This window comes from Pinus tabuliformis, chromosome 7 (assembly GCF_031772625.1).
Source record: "Pinus tabuliformis cultivar Carrire ecotype Pingquan chromosome 7, CPIR1, whole genome shotgun sequence".
NCBI classification, from domain to species: domain Eukaryota; kingdom Viridiplantae; phylum Streptophyta; class Pinopsida; order Pinales; family Pinaceae; genus Pinus; species Pinus tabuliformis.
The window spans coordinates 552,609,938-552,630,302 of record NC_142293.1 but is presented as its reverse complement, the minus strand read 5'-3'; the positions used below and the strand labels follow the sequence as shown (position 1 = coordinate 552,630,302).

The window sequence follows — 20,365 nt, the reverse complement described above, 5'->3', positions numbered from 1 at the left end:
GTTTCTTGCTTTCTCTAAAAGATCCTTTTGCTGCCTCATGACCTTCTGCATCAAGTAGAGTAGATTTTAACCAATTGAGTCTTTTTCTTGTCTCAGGGATGACCACAGGTTGAACAAGCTCATTCAGACCTTCTTCTTCATGGTGTTATTCTTCTTCTCTCTTGTCCACTTCCTCCTCAAATATGGGAATTTCTTCATCATCAGAGTCTATGGAAATTTCCTTTGATTTCTTGAAAGCTATGCTTTCGTCAAATATGACATCACAACTGACTTCTTTGTGATGTCCATCTTTCATGTAGATCCTATAAGCTTTTGATGAGTTGTTGTATGTGAAATTTTGGGCATCCAAATCCTATTGTAGCAACTAGAATAATTCTCCTAATTGCTAAATTAATTCTTAACAATTTATTTACTATTTTCTACAGCAAGTATTGAATCAATCACACTGCAACCTACACAAATAAACTGCAGAACAAACAAACGTTGGAAAAAATACTAGCACACACACATAAAATGACCCAATTATTTTTGGACAAAAGTCCCCAGAAAAACCCAACTTGGGAAAACCGATGCAGCTGCCGAGGGTTTTCATATTAAGCAGCAGTGAAATAACTTGATTAAAACTAGATGTAGAAACTGGCAATCCTACGGAGAAACACTGGCAAGAAAAATCTAATGAGGAAATTTCTCACTCCACAGGGAAATTTGGGCTCTGACCTCAGCTCAAATTGAGTCGTCCAAACTGGCTCTGCACAATCACTACGTCACCCTAGCGTAGTCACTTCTGCACTTAGGTCGAAAAAGCTTCTCCTCAAGTCGTCTGGTCTGTTGTTGTCTGGGAAAATGTCTCTCCTGGCCTTTGGAACCTCTGCCTAGCTTTTGGCACTGAAACTCTGCTTCTCCCCAACAATTTTGAAATTGCCTCTAGAGGCTACTGCGCTGCTCTGCGTTAGCCCCACTGTGGATCACTTACGTCTCTGCAAATGCACTCACCAGAACTGGAATCCTTCCTCCGGCTTCATTGTTCTTGCCACTCTCTCACTGCTTCGATCTCACTGGCTCTCTCTTCGGCAACTGACTGATGCTACTCTGGAAATGGATCTACTCAAGTGATTTCTCCAAGCTCCATCAACTTCTTCTTATAATCCTCTATTGAGACTTCAACGGCCAAGATTAGATCTTAATCGATGGTTAGGATTAACTTGAAGTCGATCGGTGTGAGTTTCAAGAACATTCACACCTTAACTTAATTAATTTTGATTAATTAGTCATATTCCCTAAGTTTAGACTTGGGAAATATTTTTAAAATGACTACCAATCTAATTAAGTCACTTCTATACGGAATTTCCAGAAACAATTTTTAGATTTTGGAGATCTCATGCATTCTAGCCTCTCCACAAAATTTCGAGGCTAGAACACATTCGATGCTACAAAAACTAACACTCACTCTTAGCGAGGAATGTGTTCTAGTGTTGTTGCCCCCTGTAGCAACACTTTGTTTCTGCATCATCTCCTATCACACTGTTGATGTCCGGCTGCTGCTGCCCACCAACTACTGCGTAACTCTGATATGTGTTCCATCTTTGTTGCTGCTAACCCTGCTGAACTGCTACCAATACTGCATCTGCACTATAACTCCCTCTTCATCTATTGTTGTTGCACCTGCAACATCTGCAACTGAAAAGCATCCTAAATACGGAATCAACTATGATCAGTATGATGCATATGTCTCCCAAGTCTCTAACTGCTAGTATTTGCGTTGTCACGGAGGCATCTACGCTGCTGCTGACTCTATAGTGTTGCCAACTCTACACTGCGCTACCCAGCATCTGTCACTTTGGCATCTAACTACATCTACTGCCACTGATCCATCCTGCTACTGAAATATTGTGGGCCCCTGTAGCAAGGTACTGACGCAAGAGGTAGACCTCCTCAAGACTCTGGGGCTATAGCGCCAAGTCATCCCACTTGACTCCTGTGTGTATATCAGCAAACATGCTGAAATCTTCCTCCAGCCTGGAGGACAGCCTATCGATCTCTGCTGATGTTGTCTGTTGGTCCTACTTCTCCTCATTGTCCTTCTTCCTAAGAAGACATTGGGTACTGTAGTGACCAAGCTCACCACATCTTGAGCACTTGACCTTTGACAGGTCCTTATTCTCTTTTCGCTGCTCCCCCTGTCCCTGACTGAGACCCTTCGATGCGAAGGCCACATTCTCCTCCTCCTTCACCTACTTCACTCCGTTGTTGTTGCCACTGATGGAGCTCTTCACTAGCTCTCGTCTCAACTCCTCCTGCTGTAACTCGGCCCACATCCTGTCCCACCTTGGCAAGGTGTCTCTGCCCAAGATACTTTGGACAAATACCTGTCACTCCTCTAAGACACTGCCAATCACACTAGCTCTATGGGTTGAGGCGTTGCCCCAATAGTTGCAAGCTGGTCCCGGATCTCCTGAATCCTGGTGAGGGAGGGGTCTATGATTTCCCCTTTGTGCAGCATGGTGCATCTCAGCTTCTCCTCCAAGTACATTTTTCGCTAATTGAAAGTGCCCTAGAACACCATGTAAAGTGTATCCCACATCTCTTTGGTCGTTCCCTTGGTTGTTATGTGTGACACAATGTGATACCAAACACCATCAAGGATCAACCTCTTCACCCATGCCATCTCCTTTCTGTACTCTTTCAGCTGATCTGCATCCGTGGGAATCAATGTTGTAAAACTCCGACTCGACTGAGGGTCGACTTCGACTCTGACTCTTACTTCGACTCGGTATCGACTCGACCGGCTCAATTTCAATGACTCGGTTGCTATAAAAAATACATTAAATATTTATTTTTTATAATAACACATAATTTTAAAGATTTTCATTCATGTTTCCAAACACACAACATTAGAATATAGATAGAAGACAACATATGATCAAAGTAGGCTCATGAATATATCCATTATATCAAAAATGGCACCCAATGCATTGTCCAATACATACACGATGATGATATAGAGATCAAAACAAAAACACATAACCAAAGAGGCTATAAATGGTCTCTACAACAAAAGTCTGTGACCAGTACTACTGGCTACTGCTAGAGATGCCAACATCATTTGGCTCAGTGTTACTTGGGAGCGGGAGTGAAAGCGGGGAGCGAGAGCGAAAACAAGAGCAGGAGCGACATTTTCAAAAGCTCCCGGTTTGGGAGTGAATCCTGGAGGAGTTCGATAACCAAGGTCACTAACATCAAGGTACATAAAGGGATTGGTGCTCTTGATTAAATACGAGTTCCATACCCTAATACATGACAAAATTCAATGGAAACATTGCAATCCCCCAATCCTGAAAAACTAATAAGTCTGCTGGATTTTGAATGAAATCTAAAATTCATGAAATCCAATGAAGCTAGAACCACTCTCAAACATCCCGAGTCATTTCATGGTAATGTTAAAAATTTAAGTAAAAGGATGAAAATGAAGATTAAGGAGAATATCACTTTTACTTTCAAAATTTAACATTACCATGAATAGCATATCAATACTAGGAGAGGGGAATGGACCCCAAATACCAACAAACCAATTAATAAAACCATTCGGAGTCCCCCACACTCAGAAAAAACATAAAAAAAAAAATCAAAAAATTTGTGTTTTTGGCGGTTCACTAGCTGCTTTCCTTGACCCGGTCAAATTGATATGGACTCGGCCGATCCAGCCGAGTCATGCAATGACTCGGCCGGCTCGGTATTAACTCAGCCGGACGAACCAGTTCAACCACCGAGTTGAAATTTTTTTGGCCGAGTCGGTTCCGAGCCGGTCAGGTTTAAAAACGCGGGTGGGAATAGCTACCACTGCATCTATGAATGGTTTCAGGCCATATTCATCCAAAAGGAAGGACATCCTTGCCTTCCAGATGACATAGTTGGAAGCACCATGCAACATATCCTGATCTCATAGTCCGGCAGTGGCCATCAACGATAATGTCGAAAATATCCTCTTTCCTTCTACTCAGTTGCTGCTAGGCTATTCGCAATCCCTTCTGGAGTGAGAAAATCTGCTCACAACGACTGCTAATCTGCAAGGAAAAAAACGAACTTCTTGAGACTAAAAGTTCCCTGACCAAAATCTTCCCTCTGTGTGTGCACTTCTTCCTTCCACCCAACGCTAGCTCTTCTCTAGAAAACTGCTACAAAAACCACTGTGTCCAACTAGAGATCTGCTCCAATAAAAATATTGGTTCCTCCCTATGCCTCTAGAATCCCTCGATCTGGAGAGACCGATTTTTTTGTCCCTCTCAAGAAAAATCGATTCTCCTCAAGATATTAGACCTCTTGCCCAAGGTGATTGCGCTGCCTCTGGGGTTTCGATCTGCTGCCCCTCAATGAACAGCGAAACTCCCTCTTCCTTCACTACTAAGCTCTCCGGCTGATAATATGCGCTCTGATACCATGTGAAAATTTGGGAATCCAAATCCTATTGCAGCAACTGGAAATAATTCTCCTAATTGTTAAATTAATTCTTAACAATTTATTTACTGTTTGCTACAGCAAATATTGAATCAATCACACTACAACCTACACAAATAAACTACAGAAGAAATAAACATTGGAATAAATACTAGCACACACATAAAATTACAATTATTTTTGGACAAAAATCCCCAGAAAAACCCAACTTGGGAAAACCGGTGCAACAGCCGAGGGCTTTAATATTAAGCAACAGTGAAATAATCTGAGTACAACTGGACGCTGAAACTGGCAATCCTACAGAGAAATACAGGCAAGAAAAATCTAGTGAGGAAATTTCCTCACTCCACAGTAAAATCCATGCTCTAACCTCAGCTCCAATTGAGTCGTCCAAACTGGCTTTGCGCAGTCACTAAGTCACCCTAGCGCAATCACTTTTGCACTCAGCTCAGAACAGCTTCTCCTCAAGCCGTCTAGTCTAGTGTTGTCTGGGAAAATGCCTCTCTTGGCCTCTAGAACCTCTGTCCAGTTCTAGCACTGAAACTTTGCTTCTCCCCAACGATTTTGAAATTGCCTCTAGAGGCTACTGCACTACTTTGCATCAACCTCACTATGGATCACTTGCCTCTCTGCAAATGCACTCACCAAAACTGGAATCCTTCCTCCGACTTCATTGTCCCTACCCCTCTCTCACTACTTCAATCTCACTAGCTCTCTCTCCGGCAATGGACTCTTGCTACTCTGGAAATCGATCTACTCATGAAATCGAACTACTCAAGTGATTTCTCCAAGCCCCATCAACTTCTTCTTATAATCCTCTGTTAAAACTTCAACGACCAAGATTAGATCTTAATTGAGGGCTAGGATTAACTTGAAATCGATCCGTGTGAGTTTCCAAAATATTCACACCTTAACTTAATTAATTTTGATTAATTATTCATATTCCCTAAGTTTAGACTTAGGGAATATTTAAAAACTGACTACTAATCTAATTAAGTCACTTCTAGGCGGAATTTCCAGAAACGATTTATGGGATTTGGAGATCGCATGCATTCTGGCCTCTCCACAAAATTTCAAGGCTAGAACACATTCGATGCTACCAAAACTAACACTTTACCAAACAAATGTTTCCTTCATTCCAAAAGGATGTAGCTTCTTTCTTTTGTCCTTGGGTATGTGGATATATACAAGACACCCAAAGATCCGGAGATGATCTACAAATGGCTTCTTTCTAGTGAACACTTCTTTTGGAGTTTTGTTGTCTAGAGATCTATGGGGACTTCGATTCTGAATGTAGACAACAGTCTTTGTGGCTTCTCACCACAGGGACTTAGGAAGACCCTGAACGTGTAACATTGCTTTTACACTTTCTTCAATGGATCTATTATTTCATTCTGCAACTCCATTTTGCTTGGGATTGTATGGGACTATCAGCGCCCTCTTAATCCCGGACTCTTTACAAAATGCTATAATCTCTTTGGATGTATATTCTCCTCCATTATTAGATCTTAATATGTTGATCCTTTTTCCTGTAAGGTTCTCCACTTTAGCTTTGAATTCTTTGAAATTTTGAAAATACTTCGTCCTTGGTTTTCATTAAGTAAACCTAGGTTTTTCTTGAATGATCATCAATGAATGTGACATAATATAGATGACCTCCAAGAGATGTAGGAGTCATAGGGCCACATACATCGGAATGAATGAGATCAAAGGTTTCTTTTGACCATGAAGCACTGCTTCCAAATAGTCTCTTGGTATTCATGCTGAATGCACATCCCTTGCCGACTCCTCCATGATCTTCCTTTAGATTCGGAATTCCATCTACTATGGAACATAGGGTTGGAAGGATTTTGAAATGTAGATGACCAAATCTTCTATGCCAGAGTTCACATGGGCTAATTTCAATGTGAACTAGGGCTTGGGCCACAGGAGACATTAGCCTATAAATTCTTCCTTCTCGAATGCCAATGACTTTAGCTTGATCTATACTTGATTCTTTACTCCATACAACAACTTTACCATCAATGAAAGCTACTCTATCACCCTATTCTTCTAGACTTGAAATGGAAAGTAAATTCTTGTGCAAACCTAGGACAAATAGAATGTTGTTGAGGTGAATGTTGCTTCCATCTTCCAGCTTTATGGAGGTTGATCCAATACCTTTCACAGGATAGCTCTTGTTATCTCCAAGTTCCACTGAATAAGCAGATTTTCTTTTGATAAGGTCTTCAATTGATTAGAGTGGCCAGTGATGTGCCTTGATGCACCACTGTCAGTTACCCAAATGTCAAGAAGAGACCTTCATCCTTTTCTTTGATTGATACCTTCTTCGTAGAAAATAAGAAACTCCATGCTTCCTTGATACCTTTCTTGAGATGGCTTGCAATCTTCTTAATGAACTTATTCACTCTAAAGGATATCTTCATGATGCCCTTAGATGACCTTAGCTCTGAAACCATGCTGAGAATTCAATAACGCAGTTAATATGATAATTCTCTTTAACTTGATTACTATTTGTGTTACCTTTTACCTTATTAGCTTTGTTCTTTATTATTATATTGTGAGATACATCAAACAACTACCAAAACAATAAGACTAGTGACACAGTATATAGGCTGCAAGCCAGGGCCAAAACCCCTCCTCTTGAGGGGAAAACCTTTGAATCTCTTCTCTCCTTATAGATCCTTCAATTGATGAATACCATGACCTATAGGCTCAAACAAATACCCGCCATGAACAAGATCAACTCGGCCTCCTTCTGCAAGATCTTCGACCTCTTATTTCTGCTCAGAAATTTTGTCTCCCGACAACTATTGCAACTGCTGCTGCTCCTCAAGAAGACTTCGATCTTCTTCGTATGGCCTCCTTTCCTCTTCACTTGCCTTTCCTTGAATCTTAAGGCTAATGAGACACCCTAAGACACCTTCGCTTTACTTATTTTCTCTCTTGTCTCCAAGATCGAACCAAAGATGTCCCCAACGCAGAAACCCTAGCTTCGACTTTCACGTGGGAGAGAGAGAGGCTTAACCCAAGCACTTTGACTTCCTTTTCTTCCTCTTTGTCCTTCTTCTTCGACCTCTTTTGCCTTCTTCTTCGCATAGAAAGAGATGTGAGTGAGTATGTCTAATGGAGAACGAGTTCCTCTCTATATATAGGCTTCTTCAAGGGTAGATGTGGCTCTTCATGTAGGCCGACTTGCCAACTTCTAGGTCGACTTGATCTTGGAGGGCATTTCGACACTTTAAAGACAAAACAAATTTTTCTTTTCATGATACAATGTACCCATAGGATCTTCAATATATGACAATGACTCTTAAACCCTAGAAACACTCAATGGGTGCTTGACCTATAAAATAAAGGACTTGAGCATGAAACCCATGCTTCAATAATAATTTCTTTTCATTTTATATTTTACAAGAATGCATTTCATACTTATGAAGACCGAACCTAGTTACACATTTTTCAACATTAACAAGCAATTTCATTGGATGCAATTGACACCACAACTTCATGGAGGGTGGAGGTCAAGAGGCCTTTCACAGAGGAGAGATATAAGTGATTGGAGAAGGATGTCGATGAACCAAAGGAGGGGGGAGAAGTGGAGGAGGATGTTCCACTTCTAATGTGTACATTTGAAGGAGAGCATAACACCTCCATAGACACAAGGAGCTAGCAGAAGACATCTCACTTCAACTTCCCCCTCAACCCTACCATGGGCACCCACTACTTCTAAAGAGAGAGAAATAACTTTTTCCTATAACAGGGGTAGAGCAAATCGATGATTCCTTTGTGTATTTATCACTGTAGCATCTAGATGACTCATGACGATGAATCATGAGATACATCTATTATCCATTTGATGTGATATTATATCAGCCTGTCAGGAGTAAGGACTCAGAACAAATATCTGCATTCAGTATTGATGTGTGATGTATCACTTGACATATTATACATCTCGTATATCAGTCTTATTTTCATATTTATGTGGCAATGTCTTTGTTTGATGTTGTTGTCGCTTTAGATGTTCGACATTGTCGTTACTTTAGATGATAAAAAAAAGGAAAGAAAGAATATTTTTGGTTTGCTCATATTTTCCCCAACATTGCCAGTAAGTTATCCTCTGAACCCTCAGCAACATATTTTCCAGCACAATAAAAGTAACAATGATAAAATTAATCACTTGATATGTATGAAGTTAAGGATGGAAATAAACTAATCAAGCAATTGCTAGTAGCAGATGAATTCTCAGACACATGTAAAGAATACCTCTTAACATCAGTCCAGTGAAGGTTGAAATGCTCTCCAACTCGCAAACGGCGAAATGAATCAGTTCCTCTTTGCCTGTAACATAAATCTCGGCTGCAGGCATTGCTTATTACATATCTGCGAAGGCAACACATTATCAATATGTTTTAAAAGTTCATTAAATAGCAGTAAACTATCATCTTAAAAGAAATTATAATAAGATCATTATTATGCAAATTTTATTAAGTCAAACATGCTTCCACTTTCTGCATACATATTGAAATGCCACAGACCGCAATCACATAGGCCTTACACAATGAAGCTACCAGAACAAGTCACTACTATGGCAATCAATCAGCAAACCATGCAAAGCAAACAAAATGCAAAAATCACATTACTGAAAATCAGAAAGATATTCAAGCTAGACGATGCAGAAACAATTGCTAGGGAGACATCTCCAAATCTGATGACAGAGCTGCATTCACCAAAGATTCTTGAACACTGGAGCTCCATTGCAAATGCACACTAATTGCAAATCAACAACTATATTTAACAGAAAAATTAAGTACAATCAGATACCGCAACTTCAAGTCTTGATGGAAAATAACCAAACCATGCCTTCATCAAAGATTGCTTGAACAGTGGAGCTCTACTAGAAATGCACACTATTTGCAAGGAAAATAACTATTCAATAAAGACAGGCATTGCAACTTCACGCATTGAACAAAGTTAGACAAAATGTTCAATTAACTTCGATATTCCATTTCCTGAAACTCAATTCATGGTGTTATCACCAAGAACTTCCCCACTGCAAAAGCAAACTGGAGTCTGGATAGCACTAGAAATCAAACCACTGTCACCTCACTTGACCTCTCTCTTTTTAAAATTAGTGCTTGTTAACTTCATGGTCGTATACCTAAGTGATCTAAGGTATTATCTGCAAGTCAATAAATGATTGGAAGTTCTTCTAAACCAATAAAAGATTGTTGTTCTGTTTGTAACCTGGGATTTTTATTTGAAGAAACACGAGCTGGAAATCACTTTAACTTTCCTAAAAGGAATGAAAAATGATATAGAAATTAGTGCCATGTTGGACACACAACCCAATCCAAATCCAAAATAAAAAGTCCCAAATTAAAATGCAAAACAAAAGCTGGTACAGGAGGCTGTTAATGCTGTTTTTTTATTACTAAATGCAATTAAATATTCTTTTCAAATTATTATTTAGTGTTTTTATACTTTTTAATGCACTCAAAATGAGAAAGAAGTATAGTTCACCTCTCTCTTTACATAAAAATCAATAAAACAAGAAGCTAATCCTGCTATAAATTGATAAAACCGAAATAAATATGCCAAGTCTATATATGTCTTATATGCCTAAGATGCAGGAAAATCGCACAATGGTAGATGTTGTCCCCACTCTCACAAGGATGAATGACGAGGCATATTGTGCATTAAGTTAGTAACACCTTCATATGCCCCACGGCTTTCAATCTAGTGCTCAGCCCAGGGTGGGTATGCTCAATTCTCTTAAAGATTTGTTCTTGTCTATACTGTGAGCGCAAGTTTCATCCATGAATCTCAAACTAGAGTTATTGCAATGGTAAAATGGTACATAGGCATTGCCCCTGGAATTTATTAAGAAGAAAATATAAAGATTTGAGTTATAACTTTTGGGGTGACCAGGAAGCCAAGCACCAATAAGAATTCAATAGATTTTAGCCCATATAAAACATCACTAAACCATAGCCACCATAATCAGCTCCTACATGACAAATAACTCGGGGAAAAGACAAATGAACAAATATGAGCTTAAAAGGAGGCCAATCCTAAAACACACATACATTAGCCAGAGGACCAAATGGGAAAGGTAGGCATAGATCTTAATTCATTGAGCAAAATGTGAGACAAAAAACAGAAATGGAAAATGGGAATAACTCACGAGTTTTATTCAATTCATCAATGGAAAAATGGCTTATTCATGATTACACAGACAAATCCACCAGGTAGTTTTATACAATACAGGTACTTCTAGGCAATGTTGATGACATCAGCATCAGGATAAAATCATCAAGGGTTTGGAAAAGCAAAAATTGTAAAGATTGGGAATATATCGATAAGAGTCTGCAAACAGAGGAAAAAATTTTAAAATACAAAAATTCAAAAAAAAATCAAAAAATTCACTTAAATTGCCAGTCGTCTGCATCCCAATGATTTTCCATCAACTGGTGATTTTTTTTGCACAATTTATGATAAAATTGCAAGTTTTTCTCACTTGAAAAAATTGCCAAATTTTCAGCTGCAATAATCAGCTAGAATAAAATTTCATAATCTCCCTATTCTTTGGTGATAAAATCACAATGTTTGCAACACTGTTTCTAGAGCGGGTACTATAAAATCTCAAGCTCAGAACTACAACACGAAAGTGACTATAAATTCTCAGTACCGAGCCTAATTCCCTCCCTTCCCAGGGTCTATTACTAAGATAATACTTTCAAAGTGAAACAGAATAAGAGAAGATAAAGAGAAACAGGAGAATAGTTGCTTCCACAACAAGAGTGGTGCTCCTAACAGATTTTTGGTTTATGATAGCTTCTTTTTACTCTTTCGCCCCCTTTAGCAATTGATTTGAACCTCCGACTAGTTGTTATGAAAAAAATCCCTTGAATAATAGATGACTAGGACCACTACTTGAGCCCCAAAAAGATGTTTACAAATACTTTTCTCCTCCACCAATGAGATTGATTGGTTTTTGCTTTTGTCAAATTTACTTAAGAGTAGAAGCTGCTTAAGCCTTTTCCAAATTTGTAGCCAAACTTGGGGCTAACTTGGTGCTACCACATTTTTCTTCTTTTTTATTGTAGCAGCATTCTTCGCAACCCATCACAAGTTTTGGTTCACTGGCTGCCACAACATACTTGACTATAGTATTCAGGCAATATTTCAGTTTGAAAAGAATCATACATAGAGATAAATAGGGGAATATTTAATTAAAAACCATATAACTCACTATTAAAACTTGTAAATTTCAGCAAAATATTACCACTTTAATCATATTTTATGTAAAGAAAAGAGGTGAATTTTTAAAGGTAAAATAGCCAATTGGCCATGTTGCCCTCATTTCAATAAGGGCACCTATAACCATTTTTTCTTGGGAAATACCATTGTAATTCCATATAATGCAAGTCAAAAGCCTTGCAGACCATGTGCTATTATGTGTTATGGTATCCTAGGCCTATTATGGTCAAGAATACCAGGTCCTTTTAGACTCCACTCTTATGTTCTTTCGTCCTAGATAGGATTGGAGAGCTTAGGATGGATCTACTTGGACACATGGTCTAGAGGAACCATTGGTTTTGTAAGGATGATTGCATTATGTAGGGGCAATCCAACCCATGTCTTGAACGCACCTGTCTTATCCACATGGTCATGTATCATAGAGTCAGTATGCATTCTTTCACCTTGGTGCATTATTCATTTCACAATTCTCAACATGACAGTCTCACAGTTCACATCTCATGTTTCCCAAGGCAGTTCACAAATCCCAATGCAGAATGTCCCAAGGTCAAAAATTCAACAAAGGTTCAAAATGCTTAGAATAATGTGTACTTTGACATACCACAAACAAATTTTCTCAAAAATTAAAGGCATCGAGCCAATATTCCAAGTCAAAGGTGGTCATACTCTCTTTTCTGGCACATGCGAGCTAAATTGGGCAAATTGGGGTCCAGACTTCATATGATGGGACAAGTCTTATGCCAAAAGTTATGTAAAATAGACAAAACGCATGTACCAGATCATGCAAAGCATTGAAGATCTAGCATATGGCTCATCCAATCAAGGGGTCAGCCCAAGTGTATGAAGCCTATTTAGTTATTTGAGTGGTCAAAACTATCTGTTGGGGCTAAGTGCTGAAAATGGTATATCACTCAAAGAAAGTTAAGTTTCCAAAGAAAAAGGATCAAGTGCAATGCAACTCAAGTCTAATGGACCAAGTCGACCTCCTTTACTAGTCATTATCTTCCCCAAGTGGACATTGAGGATGTAAAGGTAAAGAAAGTGAACGTTGGACCTCAACTGGATGCTAGGTCCAAGTGGATGCTAAAGTAGCTGTTAGGGATTGAGTAAACCCTCGAGTCAAGCAAATTGAACCTCCTCCAAGCAAAGCAACTAAAAACAAGTCAAATTGACCCTTACATTCTATTCATTTTACATAATGAAGCAAGTCCAAGCCCTCGTGTGGGAAATTTTCTCATGTAAAAAATATTTTCCCATGCATTGACTTAGTCTTTCAGTTGTGGATGACAAGTCAAATCAATATTTTTAGGAAAGGGTTTCAAACTAGCCATTACAAGAAAATTTATATAATGTTTGTCCCTCCTCCCATTTGGTTGATATTAAATTGTGAGAACATAGAGCCATAATAAGAACCTTATTTTTTGTGTAAACAATTATCTCGTGAATTAATTCTTCTTCTTCTTGGCCATTGTAAATATTGTGCTCCGTAATATTTTTGCAAGTATACCAAATCACACAAAGCTCTTTGGTCGATCCATTGAGGGGCTACATCGTCACTTGAAAGAGGAGGCTAGGGCACTAGTCCTCACTCTCTCTTTGCTGAATTGTGGTTATCAGAATCTAATTCTCGGACTAGCCCTTATCTAGGGTTTCTTCATCAAGACAAGATCTGTCCCATTACCACAATTAAATCATTGATCCATTTCTCAAAGGTAATTTCAAAAGGAAATCGCTCCAATATGGATTTGGGAACTACTAAATCATCTTAGACTAGAGTGAGAGTGACTGGTCTCTCAACTCCAAACTCATCTCTTAGTCTAAAACACAAATTTGATCTGGAAGGAGTTGTGATCACAATCCAACACCAAAAAGGGTAATTTGCAAGACTAAGGTAAGCCTCACCACAGCAACCACATGATTTTAAAATTCCAAAACTTTTTCAAATATTTTGTTATTATAAAGTTAAAAATACAAAAAAAAATTCACTAGCTTCAGCTTCAAATCCTTATTTCCAGCTAGTTCATCACTTGGGTTATGTTTAAATCTTATCTATTTGGCCCAAGGAAGATACGATTCTTCTTTTGTTGAGTAGGAAAATTGATCTAAAACAAATCTCAAGGGTTGTCCAAGCATTTTCAAACATATCACATAATTTACAGCAACAAAATTCAAGTGTAAAATGAAACCCTCATACAAGGGTTTGATCCTAAAGGTATGTACTTGTAAACATGTTTTTTCTTGTGAGAGGCCATAAGCTCAAATCTAGAGGGGGCTAGAGCATGTACAGCTCTGTAGAGTTTAGCATTCAAATTTTTGTGCAAAGGTGGGTCTCTTCTCCCGCAACAAGGGGGTCTCATACACCAATTTGGTGTTTGTCTTGGCCGTGAGTTTAAAATTAGATTATTATGATTTATTTTACTTCAGGGTAACTAATACATCATTACCAGAAGTGATAAACACCTTCCAGCTTGCTGGAAACTAAATTTTTGCATAGACATTACATATGGGTTTTCACCCCACGGACATTTCACCCCTTCAGTGAATAAACATTTTCCTGACTACATAATCCTTCAATTTACTCAGTTAAGTGTTGAGCTATTTCATAGATATTCATTTATTCCACTGACATTACCATCCCTAGATCCAACACTTAGGAGTGTTTGTCACTTCTAGGTGACCCCTAAAGGGGGTTTAGCTTGTTGTTTTCTTTGTTTTTCGGCAATTTTCGAGATCTTAAGTTGCAAAACAGAAAATTGATTAGTCACCTAGAGCCATTTAACAAGGCATATAGCGAGGTACTCATCTCCAAATTAGTAATAACAAAACTTTGTGCTATTTCAAGGCTTATTTTTGCAATTAGACTGTTATTATTTTTGCTGGTCTGCAATTTTTATACAGTCAAATTTTTGTTTCCAAATCAGCAAGATCTTTAAAAATTAAAATGAACTCTAGACTCCATCACCAAAGGGATATTATTAGGCATGGGTCCATTAACCTGTGTTGGAGTGTGTTTGGTATAGGTAAGCTTCCCTTGGCTTTGTCAAAGTTGGACTAAAGACTGGAGACTCGTGTCGAGGTGACAGTGGACACTTCTCTTGTGTGCCACCTCCTTCGCATCATGAGGGCCTTAACAAGACCTGCTAGTTTGGGTCATAACCATAGTTTTGAATACCAGAACCAATAACTGGCCTGGTCCACCTATCAAAGCGATTTTTGAACCAAAATCAGAAAAACCAAACTAGTCAAATCTCAATGAACCGATCCCCTAAAAAAATGCATGAAATAATTAATTTTTAATGAAATAAAAAAAATTGAGGTTTTAAACCATGATTCCAAACCATTACAAACAAAATATGCGAAGTTTGCTCATCTATATACCATGTAAGAGTGAATATATCAAAATGGCACTGAGTGCAATACATGTTAGCAACAAAATACATAATCAATGAGGCTCTAAATGGCCTCTAGAGTCCAAAAACAATGCAATAAGCTACGTGGCCACTGGCATACTACAAGTCTACATATCAGTGATCAACATTATCACTCCTCATCAAACTCATCACCACTACTATACATGGGATCATCAACAAGAGCTACATAATGTCATAAACATCAATTGGCTCAGAGTCTGAGGACTCCTCAACTCCTTTGCAACCTCAGAAGTAGTAATAGTAGCAAAAAAACTAGACCTCGCAAAAGCACAAGTTTGTTGAGTTGCACGACGAGTGCTTCCCATTTGTTGTTTTCCTTTTCTTGATTCAGCTACAGGTTCTAGCTCCACTAGAACTGTTACCCGCCAAAGGTGGCTCACCCCATAGCAGAATTTTTCTCTGTGATATCTCTTCATCTGGCAGCCAGCAGCCCCTAACAACCACCGATGTAGCCAATATATTGTGCCATTTGACCTCCGCTCCCTATGTCAGTCATATGTCCCCTCACCCATCTGTCAAGAGCATACATTAGAAGGTGTCAATCCAACCCAAAAGGTATGTTCTTCATTGTGCAATCAAGTGCTTATGCTTGTTTTTCTTAGGCATTTTGGGCATGGATTATTTGGTGACATGGAGAAGGAAGGGCTTTGACTGTGGTTTTGTTCCCTCACCTTAAATGGGGGTTAATCCTCAATCCTAGTGTTGTTCCCTATTGAACTACTGTTTGGGAAACCCCGATTTTGATAGTGTAGTCTCATTTTCTTGTTCCACATTTTTCACTCCCCTCTGCACATTACAAGCCTATTTCATCATTTTCCTTCTCCAGGTCCACATGCCCACTAGGTTCACAAGGCACTAGCACACCCCCCCCTTGTCCACATGTCTGGTTCGAGGCCTGGAAATGTTGCCCCGAAGGTTGATGCAGCTAAAGGAAAGTTAAAAGCATATCATGACCACAAGCAAGAAACAAAGAAAAAGAATACTATAAAATGCAAAAGATGGTCGGGACATTTAATATAGCATGCAGGCAAAAGCCAAACATGAGCTCTACCCCTTATCTTTATGGCCATCACCCTAGTTCCTAGGGCGCCATGAGTGCCCCCACGTCATTAAGGAACCCATACATGTCCCAACCTCTAGTGGGCAATGAACTGCCCCACCTTAAGGGAGTAATAACTACTTCACATCATACACGGCATGCTCTAATTTCCCGGAGCCCTAAGCAGTAATACAAAGAAAAATCAAGAAAAGGAAAAAGACAAATAAAGAGGGGTGGAAAAACAAAGGTTAAGGTAACTCATGTATCCACGATTACTCTCTCCTACATCTATATACCCAATATGTGGACATCCCTCATCATTGCCATCCTTGAACCCATGGCATTTGGTCTTGAGACCCCCGTGTCCCCATCTATTCATCAACATTCATATGACAACTATCAATTGAAAGACGTACCAGGGACCTATCTTTCCCCTTAGGGGCTGGGAACACCTAATCGGGTTGTTTATTAGCCACTCCTACCTAGGGAGGTAACACTATTACGAGTTTAAAGCCCCAAATTGTGAAGGAATCCCAATATGAAGTCTCAATGTGCCCTTGATAAACAAGCTTGGTTCACTTAGATGCACTAATGAATTATTGTACATGATGGTGAGAAGCAACATTGAACATTATATGTAATTCCCAAGTGGTTTCATCATGGCCTGGGCAACTTAGTTGTGGCCCAAGCCCACCACAGGATCATATTGACACCCTCGGGTGAAGCGTTGAGAGCCATGGGACTCCCATCATGTGCAGAGCATCATTCCACACCATGGGCACCCTCAGCAATTTTCTCATTGCCCCACCTTATTTACGAGATGATGCACTTCGAATAGTGTGCCCCATGTTGAGAAACAAAGCGCAACGTAGTTTAACACTTAATTCCTCTTCTTGATAATTACTTGTGAACATTATATGTCTTCTTATTACGTCGTATGTCTTCTTCATCAAGCAATTATACAATTGTTCAAAACATAAAGATCACCATGAGACAAGAGACACCAAAAATTAGGCCAGAGGCCACGGCAAAACCCACAAGGGGAAAACCCAACAATCTTTCTCTTATAGAATCAGATCAAAACAAGACCAAGACCAAGTTGCCACAAAGATATCGAGTCAAATCCTCTTCCAAGTCTCCTCCAAAAGTCAAAGTCAATGCTACTTAGAGTTCTTCAAAATCTGGTCAAACTCAGAATTTTGTTTCTACAACAGAGGCTGAATTTTGGCCTATAATAACCTATGAAAATTCAGCCCTATTCCATACAATTTTTTTCACATGTGGTAGCTTCAGTGGCGTAGAAAATTTGATTTTTTTTGTGTCATGACTTCTCTCTCCTTTGACTTTGGCCTTCTTTCTTCTTTGTTAGGTGCAGAAGATAGTATATGATGTGATCAATGAATGAGCTCTCCAAGAGGTCGAACTGCCTCATATATATAGTTGTCCAAGAGGGTTGAATACGTGCCATTAGGTCGACTTGTCCAAGGAGGGTCGACTTGGTCATCTTGTGAGCTTATGACTCAAAAATAAAATTCAAATTCTTTTTCTTACAAATGTCCAAATGGGACATGACTCAAATAAATTTTTCTTTTTTTTTTACTCTAAGCATGAAGAACATGCTTTGGCAAAATATAAATATAATAAATACATCAATGATAAATTTATATTATGAAGACCAAATCTAGTTACAATTTCAACACTCCCTCTAAATTAGGGAGGTATTCATAATGAATCAATAGGATGATCTCAAGTTGAAATATTCATATAAGAAAGGATTCAGATTGATAAGCATCGTTATAAACATCGACATGACCAGCAATGTCAAACTACCAAGGCCTTGACAAGTAAGCTCTATCTCTCCACTAGATCAGAGCACAATGTTGGGAGGCATCCAATAGGACACCACAATGGCCTCTCTGAGGCACATACTCCACCTAGGTTCACCAAAGTATGTCCTCCATAGGACCATTTCCTAATCCGTTGTCACAATGCTTGACACAAGGAAATGTCAGTCCACTGGACCATTCTTATACCAAATCAATGTACTTGACTTACAACTGTTAGTCCTAGTCACAATACATGTCTCAAGAATGTTGGTCCATGATGCTTATCCAATCTACCATTCTCCCTATATGTGTTCATGTACGCTACTGCTATTAGTCCTGGCCATAGTACATGATAAATGGAGAACAAGGTCTCCATCCTCACTCCCTCTCAATTTGGGAGGAGATATCCACAAGCCCAAGCTTGTCTTGAAAATACTCATGCTTTCCATTAGGAAAGGACTGCATTAATACATTGGCTACCTATTCGTCAATAGAGATATATTGTAGCTTTACGGCTCCATCATGCACCATGCTTTGAATGTAGTGATACTTATTCATAACGTGCTTTGACCTCACATGAGAGACTTGATTCTCTGACAACTTTTTGCAACTTTGATTATCACAACATATTATGGTTGAATCTAATACTCCTTTAAACAAATCAGTAAGCAATCTATGGAGCCAATCTGCTTCACAACTAACTTCACTGGCTGCCATATATTCAGCTTCAGTAACACTTAGTGCAACCGAATCCCATTTTCTGCTCATCCAAGAAACTATAGCGAATCCCAAACAAAAACAACGACCAATAGTACTTTTCCCATCATCAGCACTGCCTGCCCAATCATAATCAGTGTAACCTAGTAATCAAATCTCATTTCCTGCAACATATCTCAAACAATGATGTAAGGCTCTACGAAGATATCTCGAGATGTATTTCACTACTATCCAATGATCATGTTTGGGCTCCATCTAAAACTGACTTTGAGTAGTGGTTCTAATGGTTAAGAGCATGTGTTTCCTCCTAAGAAGTCACAGGTTCAAAACTAGAGTGGGCAGAGTATGTATGCCTTCGTAGAATTAGTAATCAAATCATTGTGCAGAGGTGGGTCCCTTGTCCCACAAACAAGGGGGTTTCATACACCAATGTGGTGTCTGGCTTGGTCGTGACCTTAAAATTGGATAATAATAATAATAATAATAATATATGGTCGGGTGTTCACTAAATACATCAGAAAACCAATCAGTTGTTGATATGACAATGGATTATGAATCTAAACTTCCTAGCTTCTTCAAATTGGTGATCATTGGTGTTCATTGGTGTTGTTGTAGGTTTACAATTCATCATCCCAATTTTTTGTAGAATTTTGATCACATATTTTCCTTGACCAAGAAAGATTTCGTCGGGTTTCTGCCAAACTTCAAGGCCCAATTAATAGAGCATTAATTCAAGATCCTTCATGTTAGCTTCAGTTGCTAGTTCCTTCTTGCATTAACAAATAAGATGCTCCACACCTGTTATTAATAAGTCATCCGCATATAGAAATATGATCATTGGTTCATTCGTTACTACCTTGATCTAGAGATTAGGATCTGCAGTACTTTCGACGAAAACAAGCCTCTTATTAAATAGGCATCCATATGAGCATACCATGCTCTAGGGGCATATTTTAAGCCATATAGAGCTTTCTGTAATCTACGGACATGGGATTCCTTCAATTGGACTTGAAATCCTTGTGGTTGTTCAATATAAACTTCTTCGTCAATTGTGCCATTGAAAAAAGTGGCATTCACATCCATTTGATGTATATTCCATCCCATAGAAGCGCAATAGAGATAAGTGTTCTAATTGCCATAAATCTTGCCTTGTATTTGTCGATGCTCCCATCAGTTGCATGCTTAATCTTATAAACCCACTTGGAAGTCACAACAGATTTGTCCTTTGGTCTAGGAACAATTTCCCAAACATCATTCTTCAATATTGATTGATATTCTATACGTGTTGTTTAGTAGCCTTTTTTTCATAAGTAGAAGGTTTTGATTCAATGAGTTTAGTCATAAATGTTGCATAACTAGAGTACCTTTTAGGTCTCTTGCTTTCTCTTAATGTTCCTCTTGCAGTTGCATGTCCTTCAACTTCTTGCAAAGTTGTTCTAAGCTAAGTAGGTCCATTTCCGATTTCTAGAATGATGACAGGTTCTACAGGTTCACTTGGTCCTTTCGATTCTTCATGATGATCAACTGAGGGTTATAGAGAATTGATTTGACTTGGACTATCTTCATTGGGAAAGACAAGTCCTTCTTCATCAGAGTAAATGTGGATATCTTCGAACTTCTTGTATGTAATGCTTTCA

At 38.9% G+C, this 20,365-nt stretch overlaps 1 protein-coding gene across 1 annotated transcript in view; it reads right to left on the bottom strand.

Annotated features, from left to right (window-relative positions):
• LOC149248565 (uncharacterized) overlaps positions 1-20,365 on the bottom strand; it is a 392,334-nt gene that overhangs the window by 192,544 nt on the left and 179,425 nt on the right. Inside the window, exon 26 of the mRNA XM_089450455.1 lies at positions 8,719-8,835. Within this exon, the coding sequence (XP_089306581.1) occupies positions 8,719-8,835 (117 nt within the window). The remainder of the gene's footprint in view (positions 1-8,718; positions 8,836-20,365) is intronic.